This window comes from Acinonyx jubatus, chromosome A1, assembly GCF_027475565.1.
Source record: "Acinonyx jubatus isolate Ajub_Pintada_27869175 chromosome A1, VMU_Ajub_asm_v1.0, whole genome shotgun sequence".
NCBI lineage: Eukaryota > Metazoa > Chordata > Mammalia > Carnivora > Felidae > Acinonyx > Acinonyx jubatus.
The window spans coordinates 80,984,207-81,004,028 of NC_069380.1; the positions used below are offsets into that span (position 1 = coordinate 80,984,207).

The 19,822-nt window shown below is 56.8% G+C and overlaps 1 protein-coding gene across 3 annotated transcripts in view; it reads left to right on the forward strand.

The window, feature by feature from the left end:
- The first annotated feature begins 4,585 nt into the window (after positions 1 to 4,585).
- Positions 4,586 to 19,822, forward strand: part of TFDP1 (transcription factor Dp-1) — a 40,246-nt gene continuing 25,009 nt past the window's right edge. Inside the window, exons 1-2 of one of the 3 annotated variants that reach the window (XM_027065284.2) lie at positions 4,586 to 4,658; positions 5,452 to 5,523. In XM_027065284.2, coding sequence (XP_026921085.1) covers positions 5,512 to 5,523 — 12 coding nt within the window. In that variant the 5' untranslated portion in view covers positions 4,586 to 4,658; positions 5,452 to 5,511. Of the gene's footprint in view, positions 4,754 to 5,451; positions 5,524 to 19,822 lie in introns of all 3 variants that reach the window. The other 2 variants (XM_053218215.1, XM_053218206.1) reach the window with 2 other exon arrangements.

Consider the following 19,822-nt stretch of genomic DNA (forward strand, 5'->3'; position numbering starts at 1 on the left):
AAGCTGTGTGCCTCCGGCCTCCTCTTGGTGGCCCACCAGGGTGTCCACGAAGCCAAGGCTTTAAATGGCTTTCCCCAAGGGAAGCTGTGTTGTAGAGGGCAGCCATCCTAGTTGGAGGAAGTTCAGGTGTGAGCTGTGCCAGACCCTTGCAGGAGTTAGGGAGGAGAGAAAGCACTCTCAAGGGCCTAGTGATGTCCCGCTTTCTGCTGCCTGACCTGGAGGGCTCTTGGGGGACCAAAACTGCCCTGTGTGGCCCTCCTGCCCCAGCTGCCCACACCCCCTCGTCCCGGCCCAGCGCTCTGCATTTGGGCTCTTGGGTCACACTTTGCTCCTCCGTATCCCTAAGGACCCTCAGCATCCCCTGGAAAGCTCTGTGCAGCACACACTTGCACTCTGGAAACTGGTATCTGAACGCCTTACATCTAGGAAATATGGCCTCAATATCGGCAGGAGACAGGTGCTACCCTCCTCCACCCCCAGGGAAGCCTGAGAGTCACCGCCGCTGGGAAGAAGCTGAGAATTGGAGGAAGCCCTCCCGTTCTGAGGCCCCTACACACGACTTTGGCTCCAGAACAGCAATTCCACGCGGGCCTGGTTTCGAGTGCTCTGGTCTCCGAAGCACAGTCTGCACGTCGGTGCTGTGGTCCCAGCAATTCCACGCGGGCCTGGTTTCAAGCGCTCTGGTCTCCGAGGCATCGTCTGCACGTTGGTGCTGTGGCCCCAGCCAGGCCGAGGGGGGCAGCCCCGCTTCCTTGGCCCCTGCGTGGTGCTTCTGAGCCCAGACTGTGTGAATCTGCCTCTCATTTAGCAATCTTCTATCTTGTTCGTCTGTACAATATCGGCACTCAGAGTGTGGGGAGTGAGCAATGCAGGAAAGAAAACTTTTGAAACTGTGGTCTGTCTTCTTACCGAAGACGTATATTTCTATCTACTTATTTCTCAGCTAGAGGCATCTGAGCATCAGAGGGGCTGAAGATTATCCGAGGCTGTCTGACTCTTCCTGTCAGCTTCGTTGTGGCAGGTGGGCTGGGGGCCCCTCTCTGACCTGGGAGGTAAGCGGATAGGTAGCAGGGAAGTGCCTGGAGGCACTCAGTGGTACATAAGGTCAAGTTTCCCCAAACCGCCATATTCTCTGGTGCTTTCATGCCCCGTGACAGTAGCTGGATTCTATGGAGGAAGGAAATGACATAGGGGGAACATGGGTATTTCCACCTCACATTGTAGGAGTCCATAGAAAAGAATCTTGTTGACATCTTTTTTTTTTAAGTGTTTAAAATTTATTTTGAGAGAGAGAGAGCGCGCGCGCAAGTGGGGGAGGGGCAGAGAGAGAGGGAGAGAGGGAATCCCAAGCAGCCTCTATGCTATCAGTGCAGAGATCTGCACAAACCGTGAGATCCTGACCTGAGCCAAAATCAAGAGTCGGACGCTTAACCGACTGGGCCCCCCAGGCACCCCGAATCTTGTTGACTTCTGAGCCAGGGTAGTGTGAAGTCTCACAGAACTCTAGGACTGTGTAGTTAAAAGGCGAAGATGGATGGGGATTTCTCTCGCCGCAGAAGCCAGAGAACATTGCAGGAGAGGAGTAAAGGACATGTGTCCAAGCAGTAAACAGGCTGGGGAGATAATCGGAGTGAGTTAGATGCCTTGGTCTAGAATCTGTCAGATCTGAGGACTTCTTGCCAAAGGGCTGGGGCTTCAGCCTGCAAACGAGCGTGCAAGTCTTTTAAGATGTGAGTAAGTGCTGGGAGCATCGTACCCAAGAGGGTCCAGGACTGGCCCTCCTCCCAAGAGGGGGACTTTGAATTTGACCAGACATTTTCAAAATGAATCATGACATAGGACGAGTCGGGTGCCTCTATGTGTGGGGGTGGAGGGGTGGCGGCTACAGAATCTGTCAGTGGGGCTTGGAAGCAGTGACCTCTCTGGAGAGGGCCAGGGATGTCCCTCCAGGTGAAGTAGGCACACTGATTTACTTCTATTTTATGAAACACACAATGAGCAAAGTTTTCTAAAGATGTCCGTGTGTTTTACCAAAGAATGAGAAAATGTCACCTGTCCATATTGGGAACATTCTCCTACATACCTCCCATAAGCCTCTGTCTTCCCACCTCTTGATGTCACCATGGCCACAGTGACCCAAGAAGGTGGAAAACAGGAAACTGCTGAAGACAGGACCAGTGTCATCAAGGAGGGAACCAAAGGCAAATCAGGTATTTAACAAACACTTAGCATTACAATTTTCCAGGGATTAGAAACTGTTCTGTCCGTAAAGGGCAGTTTAATGGGGGTAGGGGTGCAGGGGTAAGGGTTTGTACCATGCCCTGAGACTCAACAGGGCAGGTACACAAAGAAAAAGGGAGCTTCTGGGAGAGGAGGACTTCTGGGAAGGATCTAATCATTTTGTTCTCATGAACACGGAACAGAACCACTTTCACGCGGTAGCCTGCATGACAATCACGGCTGAATGCCAGCTACTGAGGTGTGGGTAAGTCAACACCCGAATGAAAGCATCACTAAAAGTCATGCTTCCCGAACAACCCCCGCCCCAGATAGAGAGTGGACACTGGGGGGTCAGGTGGACGCAGGCAGTCACAGGCTCACTGCTCATCAGGAAGGAGGCATTTCTGCAATCTAGTCTAGAGACTTCAAGGCAGGGCATTGGCCACAAACATTTGGATCTTCAACCAAAAATTTTAGGAATTATGCTACCTTGGAACACAGAAATAGGTGTTCAGCGAGAGGCAAAAAACAACTCCAATTTTTTGCTCTTTCCCCGAGGAAACCAGGGCCTCTCGAGCTGTCTCACTGCCATGGTAGCTCTTGCGAGTTCAGCATTGTCTCACTCACTACCGTGATTTCTCTACAGACATCACTTAGAGTACTGGGGGTGGCTGTCTTGTGTGAATATTGTGGAATGACCAGAATCTTGAATTCGTGGGGGGATTAAGATTCTGATCCTCTCTCTTTCTGAGCCCCCAGCTCTCACCGAGAGGCTTGATGCCCCATGTACAGGGTCCAAGGGCTGAAGTGGGGCCTCTAGCCTGTGGGCAAATACTCAAATACAGCAAAAAATAAAGACATACTGTGCAAGGAGAATGGAGCTAGGACATGTGACCACTGGAGGGACAACACGGAGGTTGCGGGTTCGGATACCCCAGGGACCTGCTAAGGGGCCAAGAACTGTATAAGCTGCACCAGCAGAGAAGTACGACGTCCTCCAGGCAGGAACTTACTGGACTGCCTCTCCCCATCACCTCCACCATCCACGTTTCTTTGGTGCCCATTGTGTGCTAATCAGCACAAAGAAGGTGCAGCATTCTGCTGTCTTCCAGAAGAAACCAATGCTGAGTGTGGTGTTAACAGGTGAGGTGGCTGGTTAGGCAGCAGGCAGGGAAGCAGCACTAGACGTGAAACGGAACCACGGCTGCCCCCACAGGGCAGAGAGGCCTTTGCGCTGTGCTCCTCACTGCACACTATGCTGCAGCCCTGAACTTTGGACTCCAGCCGGCCCTCTGCTGGGTCTCTAGCCCCTGGGGGCCCTGGCCCTGCCGGTGGTGGGCTCCAGGGAGAAGTCTCCAGAGGCTGGGGTGCACCAGGCCCACCCAGCGATGAGGAGAAAACTGGCTGCCTGATTTTCCTCCTGAGCACCCCACCGGGATGTGGGGACTCGGGCTCAGGCTGGGTGTGGGCATGATCGCTGGCCCCGCAGGGACAGGTGGACACCAGGTGGGCAGGGCCCTCTGCACTGTGGGGAGCACCCCCAATCTTCTCAGTGCACCTACACGTGCACATGCGCAAATACAGTCACGGCACAAACCCCGCTGGCCTTTCTCTTCCACAAGCACGCGTGCACACGTGTACACATACACTGCCCACCTCTTCTCCACGTGAGCACACACCCGGCCTTTCTTCCTCTGTGTGCAATCACACATGCACACAGCTGGCCTCTATCAAAACGTCCACACACTTCCGCCTCTCTCCTCCAAGGGCATGCACGCCTGCACGTGCACACTCCAACCCCCCTCTCCACATAAACGCCTGTGCGCACAAAATCTACCCTCCTTCCGCCTGCATGAACACACACCCACAAATACACTCATGTGCACGTGCACACACCTGGCCTCCTCTCTCCCTGGCGTATGCCCGTGGACCGTCTCTCTCCTCCACCCGTGCACACACTTGGCGCCTCTCCAAGTCTGTGCGCACACTGGCATGTGCACACTCCCGGCCCTTCCCTAGGTGTGCGCCCACCTCCGACCCCTCTCTGAGCGTGCACGCACACCGGCACGTACACCGGCACGTACACTCCGCCGACTCTTCTCCCAGTGTGCGCGCACACCGGCACGTGCACACCTCCGGCTCCGATCCAGGTGTGCGCACATCTCCATCCCCTCTCCAAGAGCGCGCGCACCGCGGCGTCTCCGCGCCAGGCTCTGCGTCTCGGTCCCCGCCCGGCGCGCACGCGCACACTCACCCGCACCCGCCCGCGCTGAGCCCATCCCCCTCGGAGCGCGCGCGGGCCGCACCGGCGGGAGGAGGAGGAGGAGGAGGGCGGCGAAGGCGCGAAAAGGCGCGCAGGCGCGCTGCGGGAGCCGGCCCGCCGCCCACGTCACGTCGCCGCGCCGCGCACGTCACGCCGCCCGACGCCCGCTCGCAGGGTGAGCCCCGCGCGCCGGCGCCTCGCAGGGCAGGGACCCCGGGGCCGAGCGCGCCGCCGGGACCCCGCCCGTGCCCGCGCGCCGGAGCGAGCCAGGTGCGGCGGGCCGGGGTCCCGCGGGGGGCGCAGGCGCGCGGGGCGCCCGCCCCGGTCCTGCCGCCGTCCCGCCGCGTGTGCGCGCCGGCTCCGCGGCTCCCGCGCCTTGGGCCCCGGGCGCCCCGCTCCCGCGCCGCCGTCGGGGACTCCGGGGTGGCCCGGCGGGGTCGCGGTCGGGTCGGGGGTCGGGGTCCCGGGCGGGGCCTGCGGGCGGGCGTCCCGCGGAGCAGCGGCGCGAGCGCCCGGCGGGGTCGGGGGCCGGGGCCGGGGTCGGCCGGAGCGCGGGGTCGGGGCCCCCGCGGGCGCGGCGCGGGGTGGGGGCGGCGCTGACCCGACTGCCGGTTCCGGCGCGGGAGGCGCGCGCGCGCGCGGCGGCGGCGGCGGCTGCGGCGGCGGCCGGGTGACAGGCCCGCTGGGCCGGAAGACCACCTGTCACGGTGGCGGGGGGTGCGGGGGGGACCGGGGGTGGCAGGGTCTTTGTGTGGGCCGGGCGGGGTGTGGGGGGGGGGGGCTGTATTTGCTCTCGGGCGGCGCCGGCGGGCAGCTGCCCCCAGGGTGGGCTGGGGGTCTGGAAAGCAGGGCTCCTGCCACCCGGAGGGTCCCTTGGGGGTGGCGGTTCCGGGGGGCCAGGCGTGGATGGTTTATTCACTTGGTTTTCGGTTCTTAGTCATTTCTTGGTTTTCGTTCTTTCTTACCAGGAAAATTAGTCTTCTCTGGAGGGTGAACGTTTATAGCATCGACTTCACGGATCTGGTAACATGGCAAAAGATGTAAGTATATCTGCTTCGTGCTACACACACGTTTCCCTGGCACCACGTCCTTCGTACTTTCCCCACCTGGTTCGGCGCCATGACGCACAAGCTGCGGTGCAGTTTCTGTTCAGACCTTGGAGCAGGTGAAACGGGTTCAAGGTGGAAGGATGTACGGAACCCGGTGGGCTCTGTGGACGTGCGTGTCTCGCTTCTGCGGCGCCTGAGTGACACCACGGACTTTCTTAGTCTTTGCAGGCCGCGTGAATTCTAGTTCCATTGCTATGGAGAATGACACCCTTAGTTAGGTGAGGTCAGGTGCCCAGACTGGGGCTGGCCATGTGTGCAGTGACCCCGAGCACCTGTTCTGTGTGGGGTGTAGGCAGTTAATTCACCTTTCATCCGTAAAGCGGTAAGCATTTGCTTTGGCCCCCCCGCCTTTTTTTTTCCTCAGAAAAATGAAATTTGGTGACTCATGAATTGTGAAAAATTCTACTTTAGCTTTTTCTGGATTTGTCACAAAACTGTAGAATACACTGAATAATTTTTTGAAACTTTTTCCAAGAAACTGGCTTTTAGGTTCAAAAATAGTGTGTTTTATTGATCCCGTAGTTCTTTGCTGTGCTTTCTCCCGCCCAGGCCTACCTTCCGTGCCTCTGGGGATGTGCTGTCTTGTCAGCATCAGGGGAAGGGGGCTGCGTGTCTCTTACCTGTTGCACAGGTTGCAGGTACGGTCCAGATGAGCTGCGTCTGCCCGGAACATGAGATGTAGAGAAAACGTGTCTCACGTCTGTGGAACCAAATCATAGGTGTAAGCCTTACCTTTGGTTCAGAGGTTTTAACGTTCTCCAGAAAGCCTAAGTGAACATGTGGCTCGCTCTCAGTGACGGTTGGGCACGCACTCATGTAGGCTCCCACTCTCCAGCACTGGGGTTAGTCCGGCAGAGAGTGTGTGAATACATACTGCATCCTGCGCGCTGTGGCTGAGGTTCAAGTCATGATCTGTACGCGACTCAAGGCTGAGGTTATCGCCTCTGGTTACATTTGTTGGTGGCCATGCCCTTTTCTCTGGGAATTATCCCCCAAAGATGCCTGGCAGTGGTATGTGCTCAGGGGCAGGTGATGTCGGTGTGTCGGAGGGAGCCTGTGCCAGAGCGCAGATTGTGCGTTCTGGGAACCACGTTTCTTTATTAACTGAGTGACTCTTTGGAGTTCGTGGTGGCCTCTGGGGATGCAAAGACAGTCAAGGCCACTGCCATCTCCTCTGACGGTCACAGAAGCAGCCTCTGCACCGTCCTTTGTTTAAGCATGAGGGGTGGTGCGGTGGAGGCTTGGGCGCCATGAGCATAGTGGAGCCGTTTGGGCTGACAGGTGGTGTGAGGAGAAGCAGAAATGAAGTGCTTTCCCAGTCCCGACAGCTGGGGACGTCAGGTGTGGCTGGAACCAGGTCTCAGCAGGGCTGGTGGACTGGACTGGAATGGGGTCGTGGTCCAGGGAAAGGCATTTAGCCTTTTCTCAACTGCCTTACGTGGGGTGTGACGTCTAAGTTTGGGCAGGTGACTCTGGCAGCCAGTGGTGGGGAGTAGTGGGCAGTGTCAGCGGTTGGAGCTCAATATAGGGTCAAAGCCTAAGCACAGGCGGGAGCCCAGCCCCTCGGGTTGGAGAGCGTGGGCTGGGACCCCGGCTTTACAGAGTTCTGGGGTCTCTGGAAGGCTGGAGGGGGCTGGAGTTAGGTCCTAGGGGTCACCGTGAAGGAGGACAAGTTTAGGAGACAGGCGAGGGCTCAGCCAAGCAGACTTGGTGCGGAGGATGAGGGAAGGTGGCACGGCAGCTTCCTCCCTCCAGTGGAGGCCCAGGAGCCCCTGCAGGTTTTGGGGGTGCTGCCCAGGAAATAGGCGGACGGCTTGAGCCTGTTGACTTGGGGTGGTGGGCGTGGGGCCGGCGACAGTGATGGCTGTCCTGACAGTGAGCCGTGGGCCACGCTGTGGCCTGGGTGGGCATCTAGGCACGCAGACTACTGTTGCAGGCTAACCCTGCAACCTGCGTCTCTGGTGGAGGGGCTTGATGCTGGAAAGACTTGTATCTTTTCACTCGTATAGTAGGTGTGTCTCAATTCGGAGTTGACCGGAGCCAGGCCCCCTGGTTTCTGTGTGCTATGTGCCTGCCTCAGTTCTTGGCCTGTGGGCACAAGGTGGAAATGCCTGATTCGAGGGTGGCCTGCTGGTTTTGTTCACGTGTCCATCCTGTCCGTCCTTTGCTATTTGTGGAGTGCCTGTGCCCAGCGGGGAGCACGGTGTGCTGTTCTGCTCTCCTGAAGCTCCTGGTGGTGGGAGATGGCAGACGAGTTGGGGTGCTTGGGGCATGGGTGAAGGGCTGAGTTGGGGGCATGGGGAGGCCTGGGGGCAAGGGGTCCGGAGGGGGACTAAGGACATGGAGGGGACCCAGGGGGATTATGCGGGGGCCCTGGGGACAGGAGGTCTAGAGGCAGGGGTATAGGGGCAGTGGGGAGGCATGGGAGGCTGGGGCACGGAGGGGCCAGGAGTAGGGCATGGGGGGGGCGCTCTGGGACAGGAGGGCATGGGGGGGACCTGGGGGCGGGTCACTGGGCTGGGGCATGGGAAGGCAGGGCAGGGGTGACTGGGGGCCGGGGCCCATGAGGAAACAGTGCTGTTTCATGGAGATGGGAGGTCAGGAAGAGCTTGGAGGTGGGTGTGTGGGGCTCCAAGAGCCTGGACCTGGAGCCTAGGTGCTCTGGCACCGACCGACTGCACTTTGTGTCTTCTGTCTCTAGAACAAATAAAGATTTGCATGTGTTTAAAAAGGAAATCAAGACACAACACTGTAATTCCTCTGCTTAAAAAAGCCTTGCGTTTTCTAGCAACATGTGAAAAGCAGCCTGATTCCCTGGTAATTAGTAGCTGGCCTTTTATCTTGCAAGCGTGTCTCTTCACCTGGAAGGGTGCATGGCTGCAGTGAGTGGGCTGCAGTTGGGTGTCCTTGTGGCAAGGCCCCTTCTGCCCTCCCGCGTCCCCAGCTTTACTCTGGCCGGGGCAGCGTGTGAGGGTGGAGACCTGCCGCCTGTCTCCAAGGAGCCAGCTGGGAAGCAACGACCAAGTGGGCCCGAGGTCTTTGACGTTCATTTATTCCGATTATGTCGGTATGTGCTGGCGATGAAGAATTCAGATAGTAAAAATCCAAAGTCAGTATTTGTACCTGGTGCGGAGGTGAGAAAACTCATCTGGTGCAGAAGCATGTGGTGAGCTGGGGTCTGGTCACTCCCAGAAGTGGTCACAAGCAATGGTTTTGGGGGCTGCTTCCAGAATTTCGTAGAGTACTGGCCGGTCCTGGGATCTGGGGCGGGAGCTCCCTGGCCGTAGAGGCTGGCTGCACAGTGACGGCAGTTCCTCCTGTGGTCCCGACAGCCTTCAAGGCTGACACCTGCCTGTCAGTGCCGACAGAGACCGGCCTCGGGGCCTCCTACCAGCGTTCACGCAAGACCCCCTCACCGCACGCAGGCTGCCTCCTGCTGTCAGCCCTGAAGCTTTGGGACCCTCCTTAGATGTGCATCACGGGCGATGTTTCTGCTCAGAGTCCCAGCTGGGCAGGGTCCACAGTGGCTTGCATTTCAGTTACCACCCTGGGACCGTGTGGGTCTCTGCTCACAGCCGTGGGCCTGTCCCTCTATCATAGGGTCTCCTCATTCGGGGAGGAGGGAAATGTAATTGCTGTACTCATTTATGAAACTAGCTATCTGAATTCAATTTTGTGCCAGCCACAGCTCCCGTGAACACAGGTCACGGCTGGAGAGGTTGGCCAGGCTGAGAAGACAGTCATTTTCAGCACCAAGAAAGCCTCCTGAAGGAAATGGCAACTTCAGAGAAGATCCAGAAACTGTAATTGTTTAATACATGCTCATTGTAGGAGAAACTGCCATTGTGTGAAGTCAGGGGAGGACCTCTGCCATGAACACATGCCCGTGTGCGAGCTGCGTGTGCGCAGCATGGCCCCGTGGGTGTTTCACAGGCAGAGCATGAGCTCCCCGTGGGCCCCAGACCCTGCAGGTCCGTGAGGAACGGGGAGCCAGCTGGCCGGTCTGTAAGGTTACGGAGGCGCTTTGCGGGCCACTGTTAGGAGGTGGCTGCAGGTGTGGGAGCAGTGGGGGGCCAGTCCTGGGCTGGGGTGGTGCATTGCCAGCTCCTGGCGGGGGAGCTGGTTCTCCTGTGTGCAAGCTGGTGTGAGTCCGCTTTGTGTTCTGTGATGGAAGATTCTCTACAGGTGTTCTGGAGAGCCGCAGAAGGCGTCCCTTGTAGGCTTTGGGGGGATGATACTGAGGCCTGGTTCAATACCGCTAGGAGACCAAGAGCTTATCTACAAATACATGTACTGGGTATGGTTTTCAGCCCCAGACCTCGAGGGTGAAATGAGGGCTGGAGACATAAATGTGGTGACGCAGCACCGAGCCGTCTCCCTCGGTGTTGGTTGGAGTGCATTGTGGGACCAGGCGCTAACTCCCAGAGCGCCAGCCTGTCCTATCCTGACAGTGACTCCCCGGTGGGCATGGGGAGGGGGGTGTAGCCCACACGGGTCCCTGTGGTGGTGTGCTCACTCTTACACGGGCTCTGAGTGGGCCAGAGTGGGGTGGGGAGCAGAAAGCTGCAGCTTGATGAGGAGACGCCCTGGGTGTGTTGCTGTGGAACAGGTGTACAAGTGAAGGCGTGCTGTCAAATTCACAAGGGACACGGAAGGGACATCCTTCTCCTAGAGGCAGTTCTGTGCCTTGGGCTTGTCACGAAGCCGCTAGGAAACGGCCCTGGCTTGTAGTGTGGCTTGTGGGTGATGCTTCCCTCACAGAGCTGCCTTTCTGGAAAGCTGTGCTCTTGAGAACGTTCTCGTGTGGAGTCCGTGCCAGCTTCCTGTGTGTTGGGCTTTGCAGGGTCTGTTAGGAGGGACAGGGCTTGGGTCAGCCAGGGAGGTGCTTGGTGAGGGCACACAAGTGGAGTGTGGCCGCATCAGGGGTGATGCCCCCTCAGGCACCCACCGGTGGCCCCCAACCACCCCCTAGTACCCCCAGGCGTCCCCCCCAGTGCCCCCAGGCCACCCCGCAGACCCCCTTAGGAGCCCCCAGCCACCTCCAGGCCCCACCCAGCCACCCCCCAGGTGCCCTGTGCCTCAGTGTCCTGTGACCTGGTGTCATGCCCCAGGCAGGTCTTGCCGGGACACCGTGCTCCTTGGGGCCATGCCTGGAGTAGCAGCTGTGCATGTATGCAGCATGTTGGGCTGTGGTAGGTGGTCAGCTATTGAAACAGGTGAATTGGGAGATGAAAACGGCTACAGACCTAAACATGTCATTGTAAATTCAAACGAACATTTACTCCCCAATCCTTTGCTGTAGGTGCGAGCCTTTCCTCCCTGAATGGCCCGCTTGCTTGAGTCGCTTGTCCATGATGCCATTTCCGGGGAGGGGACAAAGGACACAAAGACATCAAGAGATACTGAGTGTGGCCTTTCAGAGAGTTTGCAGGTTTTCCAGGGTTTTAATGATGCATGGCACGGCATAAATGGTGCTTAGGGACCACACAGCAGAGTCCTACTGCACTCTGCCCAGATTTCTGGAGCGTGGAGAGCCCATCCCACTGCGTGGACGCACCCTAGGTCTCCGTCCTCCAGCGCCAGGGCTTTCGGGGCTTTCTGGCCACATCTCCACATTGTGTGGATCCATCATAATGTCCAGGGAGGAGTTCTTGGACGTGCAACTGCGCGGGCACACGCATGAGTGTGTGCAGGCGAGTGTGTGCATGGGTGTGGGCGGGCACGGGCATGTGTGGGCATGGGCGAGCGTGTGTGGACACAGGCGGGTGGGCATAGGCGGGCATGAATGGACGCGGGCGGGCAGATACATGTGCTGTGTCTTTGAGATGTCAGGTAACTTGTCAGAATGATTGTGCCAGTTTATACTTTTATTGCATTGTGGGGGGAACTCATTGTAATGACCCCTTTTTGAAATTCAGTTGGATCACAATTTAAAAGCCCACAAAACTTGGTCCATTTGCAGGTAAAATTTTAAATTGTGTTTTTAGCTTGCATTTCTGGATATAGAAGTTGAATCTTTTCCTTTTAGAACATGTTACTTTGTGAGTTGAAAAGCATCTCCTGTGTTCACTTTCTGTCCTGGTGTTTATTTCCTGTTGACTTGTATCCGCGCTGTATAAATTAACGATGTTCAGCTTTCGTTGGTGATTTCATGGCAGAGTGTTAACATTAGGTGTGCTTTTGTCGTTTTAGTAAGGGTTGTGAATATAAAACGATTTCGACATAAACGTACAGGAAATACACCTTGAATTTGCAGTTTGAATTTTAATGTTAGGTACAGACAGTTCTTAGGTAGTTTAAGCGAGTTTCCTGCATTTGATTGGTGAGTGTGTATATGTTCATCCTCATTCAGTGAGATCACCAGGACTCTCTGAGGCCCAAGTTGAGGTTAGTGGTCAGTACTCTTGTAACTTCCTGGGCACATGACTGTGCAGCGTAAGTATAGCCCACTAGATCTTTTCAGCCTTACACAATGTCTTCCTTCCTCTGCTGGGAAGTGTTAATAACTGGGATTACCTTGAAGGGGTCTTATGTTTCTCTTGTTTTACTTGCTTTCAGAAAAGTGAGGATTTGAGTGAAAAATATCTTATTCTACCTGTATTGACAGGACCTCAATCCTGGTCTGCAAATTTGCCCCAAGGCTGAGTGTGGGCGTCAGTCATGAAGTCATACACGGCCATGGCTTTGATCTGGTGCACTTCGAAATTAAGCCAGCTCGTCTAGAAGGTGTTTATTGTTCCTTCATCAGTATCAGTTCTGAAACATGTTCTTTTTTTAAAATTCAGGTGCCGTGTTAGGAATGATGTGCAGCTTATAAAAGACAGATATTTGCCTTAATGTCATCTGAGAAAGTAGTCCATGAGTTAGGATAGCTATGGGTTATGAGGTGTCTCATCCTTATTTCAGGGTGCCCTTGGTGTGCCCTCCCCCAGCACAAGCACAGCTCCAGCAGAAGGGAAGTCACAAAATTAAACAATGTCATGGGGTTTTGCAACCGCAGAGAGCTTTGAAAGCCTGGCCTGTAGACCTAGGTGCCAGCAGAGCACCTCCCAGCCGGAAGTGGAGGCTCCTGGGGGTGCCTCCCTCCTGTGGATGTGCCCCCTCTTCCCTTGACACATTGGACAGGGGCCCTCATGGAGCTGCATGACCACGTCTCACTCTGGGGGCAGGAGGGCTGAGCATTTGGTGAGTGTGCAGGTCAGTTTCTTGGATCCTGGACACTCTGACCTCTCGTGCATCCTGGGTCACTGTGTATGGCTCGCGTGTGGACGGTGGTCCGAGAAATGGTGCTCACTCTGTTTTTGAGCTCTCCTTCCCCTGGGAAGGAAAAGGCTGGTGGTAGGGGATGGGGCTGTCCTGTCTGTCCATCCCTGCGGCTGCAGCCCACCTGGGCCCTTGGAGGTTGTGAAGGACAGTGGTACTTGTTCGAGCTCCTGGCCTCTGTGACTTGGTTTTTGTTAAAAGGAAAGTTGGGTTTTTTCTGAAAGGGAGAAAGTAATAATTTTTCCAGAAGAGAAGTCAGATCGGTGTGTTGTTAATTTTTAAATTAGCCAATAAAATAAGGCTACTCTATGAACAGAAAACGTCTCCACCTCTGGCTGTGTTAGTCCTCTGCTTTCCATGGGATGGCGGGTGTGTCCGAGTGCACGTGGAGCCACGGGACCATGGGTATTTCCTCGAACCGGTTTCCGTGTCGGGACAGACACAGCGATTCCGAGTGGATCCGTGCTGTGTGCTCTGAGCCCAGCTCTCCCTCGTGCTTGTGGGGCAGCCTCAGGCAGAGTCTTCTCTGGGGGTTGGGGACTCATCTGCGGAACGAAGGTGACAAGCATACCTTCCTCTCAGGGCAGTGAAGGTGGAAGTGCCAGCCACATCGTACGTGTGGTCCAGCCTGGCAGCACCGGGTGGGTCCTGAGAACAGGCCAGTGGCTCTGAAGGACTTGGGAGCTCACCGCGGGCCTGGGTCTCTCCTCCATTCGCACACACACTTCTAACCAGAGCTCTGGGGAGAACCCCACTCCTAGTGTGGCTGAGGGGACCGGCTCCTCCTTAGGGCCTGAGCTTGGGAATGAGTCGGGGTGCAGGAGGTCGGCAGGCTCCCAGAGACGGGGTGTCTGGGGGTGCTCCTTTACCGTTGAGCGCCCAGGGTCCCTTGGTGTGTTTTAGCTCCTGACCTTGGTCCCCGTCTCTCTGCTGACGGCTCCCTGCCTCCTCCAGCTTGCCCCGACCATGGTTTGGACAAGTGGAGTGGGAGGTGGGCAGCAGGAATTGGTCCTGGGTGGATGAGTCCCCGACTCTGGGGGCTCCCCCTTCACGGGGCTGAGGCTGGGACACGGCCGTCCAGAGGGTGGGTGTGGGGGAGTTAAATAGCAGGGACTTTGGTTAAGGAGAAAAGCTCTTGGTGTGGCCATCTGGTTGGGTCAGACTTTGCTATTATACAGAAGGCAGAATCCTGTTCTTCTGGGCAATAACTTCACATCCCAGCCTGCTGTTAGTGTCCCCGTCAGGCCCAGAACGGTCTCCCACCACCACTCAGCAGGTATGAAAATGCAGTACGCACCACCCAGAACTACCTCAGTGTAGACCTGCTGTAGAAACACCAGAAAGCAGGTGGAGGCAAATATTTAAAAATTGTGTTGGAGTCACGTTACATTGTCTTCCAGGCAATCTCGCATTTGTTTGTGTGTGCCCAAGAATAAATTTGACGTTGCTCTGGCAAAAAGGCAGAGGGTGAAGTGTAGAGTGCAGATACGGAAGAAAGCCGATGTTGTGGTTCCCGCTGCGTCTGTCTAGGAAGGGCTGTGACTGCGGGGAGCGAGGGAGATGATTCAGGGAGAAACCCAGCAGTGGGCTGGGTGGTAGTGCCATGATTCTGCACTCAGTTGACATTCCGGTTTGGAGCGGTGGTGGGGTCAGGCAGAGGTGGACGGGACGCTGATTTCTGCCAGCATCTCTGGTGGCGCTCACGGGAGCCAGAGAGTGCGGGCATTTCTGTACTGGGAGAGACATCCTGGAGTGCAGGTAACGAGAGCGCGGGAGAGGCCCACCAGGGAGGGGGTGGGGCAGCAAGGACAGCTGTAACTTGTGTGTCACTTGCGGGGTCGTGGCCCCTGACAGAGAAAGCCAAGTTGTCACTTAAATTTCAGATCCTGGTGGCAGTACTGCTCCATCTGCCATACCCACTCACCCCCCTCCCCCCTACCTGTTGGAAGTTGCAAATTTGACTCCTGCCTCCTGCCTCCTGCCTCCTGCATCACCCCTCACTGGTGGACTCTCTCCTGAGGATGTGCATCTCCCGTGGCTGCTCCCTGGAGTGTGCACTCTTGGTGTGAGTGTGCGTTTCCTCCGCAGATGTGCTCTCTGCTCTCCAGCTGCCACTGCCCTGCCTGTGGCTCAGGGCCAGCGCTCTGTGACCTTGTGTCCTGTTCTGTCCAGTCTGTGGATGTGGACCTCTTCTCCATTCGCTCCTGCTGCCGTCTTGGTTTCTTTTCTGTGGTTGCCCCTCGGGGTCCTGACCTCAGACGTGTGGCCTAGCCTGTGTCCTTACCTATCCCTTGTCATGTCTAGATCTCATTGTCCTGCGGTTCTGTGTCCTTTGTTTAGAAAATGACAGCAGCCTTATGCATATCCACTTACAGAACACAGTCTTTCATTAAGAATTCAAATGTCAGGGGTGTGTGGCTGGCTCAGTCACTTGATTGTCTGACTCCTGATTTTGGCTCAGGTCACGATCTCACAGATCATGAGTTTGAGCCTCACATCGGGCTCTGCACTGACAGTGTGGAGCCTGCTTGGGATTCTGTCTGTCTGTCTCTCTCTCTGCTCTTCCCTTGCTCTCTCTCAAAAAATAAATTAAAAAAAAAATTCAAATGTTAGAAAGCTGACAGTTGTTGAAAATCATAGTCCAGGTGATTCTACTACGAATCTGCTGGTGATTTTGGAGTTGACTCTCTAGGTACCTGTGTTTGAACGTGCACATCTATCACACAGCTTTATGTAAAGGGACTCCCACACTGTTCTCCGCTCTTTTACTCCACAACTTGGCCCTAAACACACTGGTAACTGTAAACATACATCATTACAAAGACACTTTTTTTTTTGAGAGAGGAAGGAGGGAGAGGGAGGATGCACTTCCCGCACGAGTTGGGGAGGAGCAGAGGGGAGAGAGAATCTTAAGCAGACTCCACGCTCGGTGTGGAGGCCCAATCCCACGACCCTGGGATCACGACCTGAGTCGAAATCAAGAGTTGGATGCTTAATGGACTGAGTGCCCAGGTGTCCCTTTGAAGACACTTTGGTGGGACATTTGAGACGAATGCAAGTGCAGGCAGAGAGGATGTGGTGGTGACGCCTTGCACCCTGTCGCTGTCCTGAGTGACGGCTGGCTGGCTGGCTGTGCACACTTGTCCGCCCGCTGGGTGGTTGTGAAGCTGGTTACAAACATGTTGTCCTGTCATTCACTATTCTAGTGTTATCTCTGAAAGATGAGAACTCTCTAAAATGCCCCAAATAGCGAATAATCGTTTGTTAGTATCGTCAGAGAGCTAGCAGCTGGAATTCGGAAGGTTTGTGTCAGTGTAGAGCTGGTGGGTTGGATGTGCCCTTGTTTATGTAGGCCTGCTGATGGGCTTTTAGGTTGTTTCCGGAACCTGCCTTCACAGCAGAACTGCGACCACTATGCTGGCTGGTGGGCCCTCACAGCGGTGCCACGGTGTGGGTGATGTTGTGGCTTGGCAGCACCCTCCCTGCTGGGAGCGCTGGTGCCCTGGTGTCGGCCCGTGGGTCAGGTGGAGGCAGAGGCGCCATCCGAAGCCCTGTTCTTCCACTGCCGGACCCAGTGCTCCTTCTTAGATCGTTTCTACCTGGTTCTCTTGTCCGCATGGCTACTTGGAACTGGTTTTTATGTGACGAACCGTAGCTCTACCTGAGACATGTTTGTGTAACATGCCACCTCCGATGGCTTTGTGGTGTCACCATGGTGCCCTCTCTGTGGCTGGTGGGTAAGGCGGGAAAGTGCCCCACTCAGTGTCGTCACGGGCTGCCCAGAACAGTGGCCTGGGACCGTGGTTTTGTTACCCACGGCTTCCGTGGCTTGCGAGTTTGACTGCAGCTGTGCTGGCTCGCAGCCCAGGACCTGAGAGTGTCACACACCAACACGTACCCCCAGGTCCCTGTGGCAGGACCATGTCCACTCACTCACCTGGTCCTTGGTGGGCTTTGTTCACTTCTGGGCTGTTGGCCGGAGATTGCCCCCAGCTCTGGCCTCGTGGGCCCTCTGCCAGGTAGCTTCCATTGCCAGAGCGCGGGAGGGAGGGGCTGGAGCGAGGTCCATGCACACACAGGGAGAGAGACGAGCCAGCCAGACCCCAGCCTCCGGCTCCTGAGACCAGACGTGGCCCTGCAGATCCGGTCACCAGGGCAGGCCATGCTCAGGGGGAGGGGATTGGGTGGGGCCGTGAAGTGCCCCCTCACCTACCATGCTGGGCGTGCCCACAGGCTGTGTCCTTGTGGCGGTGCTTGGGGCCCCGGGGCCTGGCGTCCGTTTGCTCTGGAGTCGAGGGAGGGTCTCTGCAGGAGCCACAGGGTGGGGTGAGGGGCCAGGCCTTCAAAGTATGTCTGGACTCCGCTCCTACCTTAGATCACCCTTGCAGCTCACGGTATTGATGAGCGCTCTGTTACACGGTATGCTTGCAGCGCTGATGTCTTCTGGTGGGTGCCGGTGCACTGTGCCCTCGGCGAGGCCCTGTGTGCTTCCGTGGTGGGTGGTCGGGGTTGCCTCCCAGGTAGGTTGCTGTTTGTATGGCTGCTGTGCAAGGGCTCCGCCTCGAGTGGTTATACCGGGTCCCTGCGGTCACGGAAGAGCTGGGCCTCACCGTTCTTCCCATCCCTTTGTCTCGCCTGCTCGAGGCAGGTGCCAGCCAGCAGCCACGATGCACTTGGTGCCCCTGCAGGCCCAGATGTGCTGCTGCGGTCAGGACGCCGGCTCCCGGTGCGTGTGGGGACTCAGAAGGGGCCGCTGTGATGGGAAAGGTCAGGAGGGTTGCCGAGGCGCGAACAAAGGTTCCTTTGGACTCCCCCCAGGTGCCTGGCTGATCACACATGCTGCTGTTTTGTGTAACTGTCGTTAGGGAGCCGGGCCTGTGGTTGCTTTCCTGGGTCTCCGGGTCCTTCCTCTGCTGCCTGAGGCCCCTGCCCTTTGCCCCTTCCTGGCCTTGTCTTGCTGATTTTTGTGTCTGTCTGAATCGGTGGAATTGCTGGCCCACTGCCTCTCCGTGTAGGTACAGTTTCATTGGAGCACAGGCTTGCCCTTTGTTTGGTATTGACTGTGGCTGCTTTGGTGCCACTGGGCACTCTTCAGCTGTCCCCGGGCCGGGAGCTGCTTCGGTCTGGACGTGGCTCTGGTTTTCTTTCCAGGCACGTGTCCTGCCCTCACTGGCGTTTCTGTTCTAGTGGGCCCATGGGGGCGGCAAGGTAGGACTTGCATAGAAAGTAGGCAGCCACCAGAGTGGTGGTGGTCTCCCGGCGGCTGGCCCACCCTCCCCCCTGCCCTGAGTGGCCAGGGCAGTGCCTCTGATGGGCCCCTCAAAGGTTGTGGGCGGGCCCTCGGCCCTGGGTGTCTGTCCTGCCAAGGGGTCCGCACTGTATCCTGCGGTGACCAGAGGGGTCTTGGGGAGGGTGTTCTAGAGAGAGAAGGAGGGGGATCAGGGTGTCAGGGTGTGCAGCAGGAGTGGGGGGGTCCCGGCCACGCCCTCCGCGGCTTGTGAGGGATGCAGGGCAGAGATGGGTGGCATGTGTGAAGCTGGAATATGGTCATTACTATGGTTTGGTAAGTAAAGAACCTAGTTGGTGTTTCAGCGTCCACGTCTAATTGGCTCAGCTTCCTGTGTAGCAGCTGAGTTTTACTGCTTTGAGTGGATCATTGTATCCAACGTTGGAAAATACACAGTAACTGGGTTTACTTACCTTAAGTACAAACCCAAAAAGCTGAGTGAGTAACGAGTGTTGTAAGAAAAACTCAGGTTAGTTGTGACAAATGAGTGCCTTCGCTGTTGGTTTACGTGTTCATTCGTTCAGCGTCTTGGTGTTTCTTTCTGGAGGGAGGTTTGCATCTTAAGTATAAAGAGCGTGCAAGGGAAGGAGTTCTGTGCACTTAAAACTACGTGCAGTACAGGAATACTGTTTACAGCATCCCAGCAGCCTGGTTCCGGTGCTGGTCCCGGCGTCCCTGCGGGCTTCGCCCCAGGCACAAGAGGGAAGGGGCGTGGGTGGTGTGGTAATGTTTTCCTGGGTCCCAGTTTGTGGTTGTAAACTAAGGTCCTGTGGTGTTGACTGTGAAGCCCCTGAGGACGGGATGGTGTTAGAAAATCGCAAGGAGGCTGTAACGAACACGTTAGTGTTTCCCTGTGCTCCCGGCGGTTCTGTGCTGTGTGGCCTTGGACTGTCTCCCTAAAGAACTGCAGGAGCCAGGAGCAGGGCGGCCCGGGGGTCCCTGGGCTCCAAGGGAAGGAGGTGAGCACCTCGGCGTGGTCCATGTGTTCAGGCCTGCTGCGTGTGCCCAGCCTCGGGGCCTGTCCCTCTTCACAGGGCCACAGGCTCTTGGGGCCACGGGCTCTTGAGCCCACGCAGACAAGAAGCAAGTGTAAGATTACAAAGTGGGAAAGAGCAAACTCCATCACAGGGGACCATTTCCAGGGTCCACTGCAAATTTAACACAAATGTCAGTGTTGACGGACTCCGTCCCGTGTGATCTGAGCTCGCTTTAAGCTCGTACTCAGACGGGGGTCTCACTTCATGCACAGAGTGGACCGTGTGCCTGGTCTGCACCTGTCAGGCTCATACACCAGCACCGGTGGGCGGCTCCGTGGAGGTGTTGCTGAGTCACGAGGGCCACCTTGCAGCTGGCCTAGGGTTTCCTGCCTTGAGCCCTGGCAGTCCTGTGCCCCAGGGGCTTCCCGAACCCCGTGGTCCCAGGCAGATGGAGATGATGGGTCACCGGCTGCAGTTGTTTAAAGGTTTGCCCGTTGTGAGGCTGCGAGTGAGGTGGGCTGGCACTCCTCTCCTCCTGCGGGTTGTGGGGACTTGCCTGGGGTCCCACAAGGGCCTAGGGCTGGCATCTGGGAGGGGAGGGAGCAGAGCTTCGAGTGGGCATGGCCGCGGGTGGATGCTGGTGGGCCAGGTGTTGTAGCGCTGGCCACAAGGCAGGGCAGCACCTGGGGCAGTAATCCCCTGC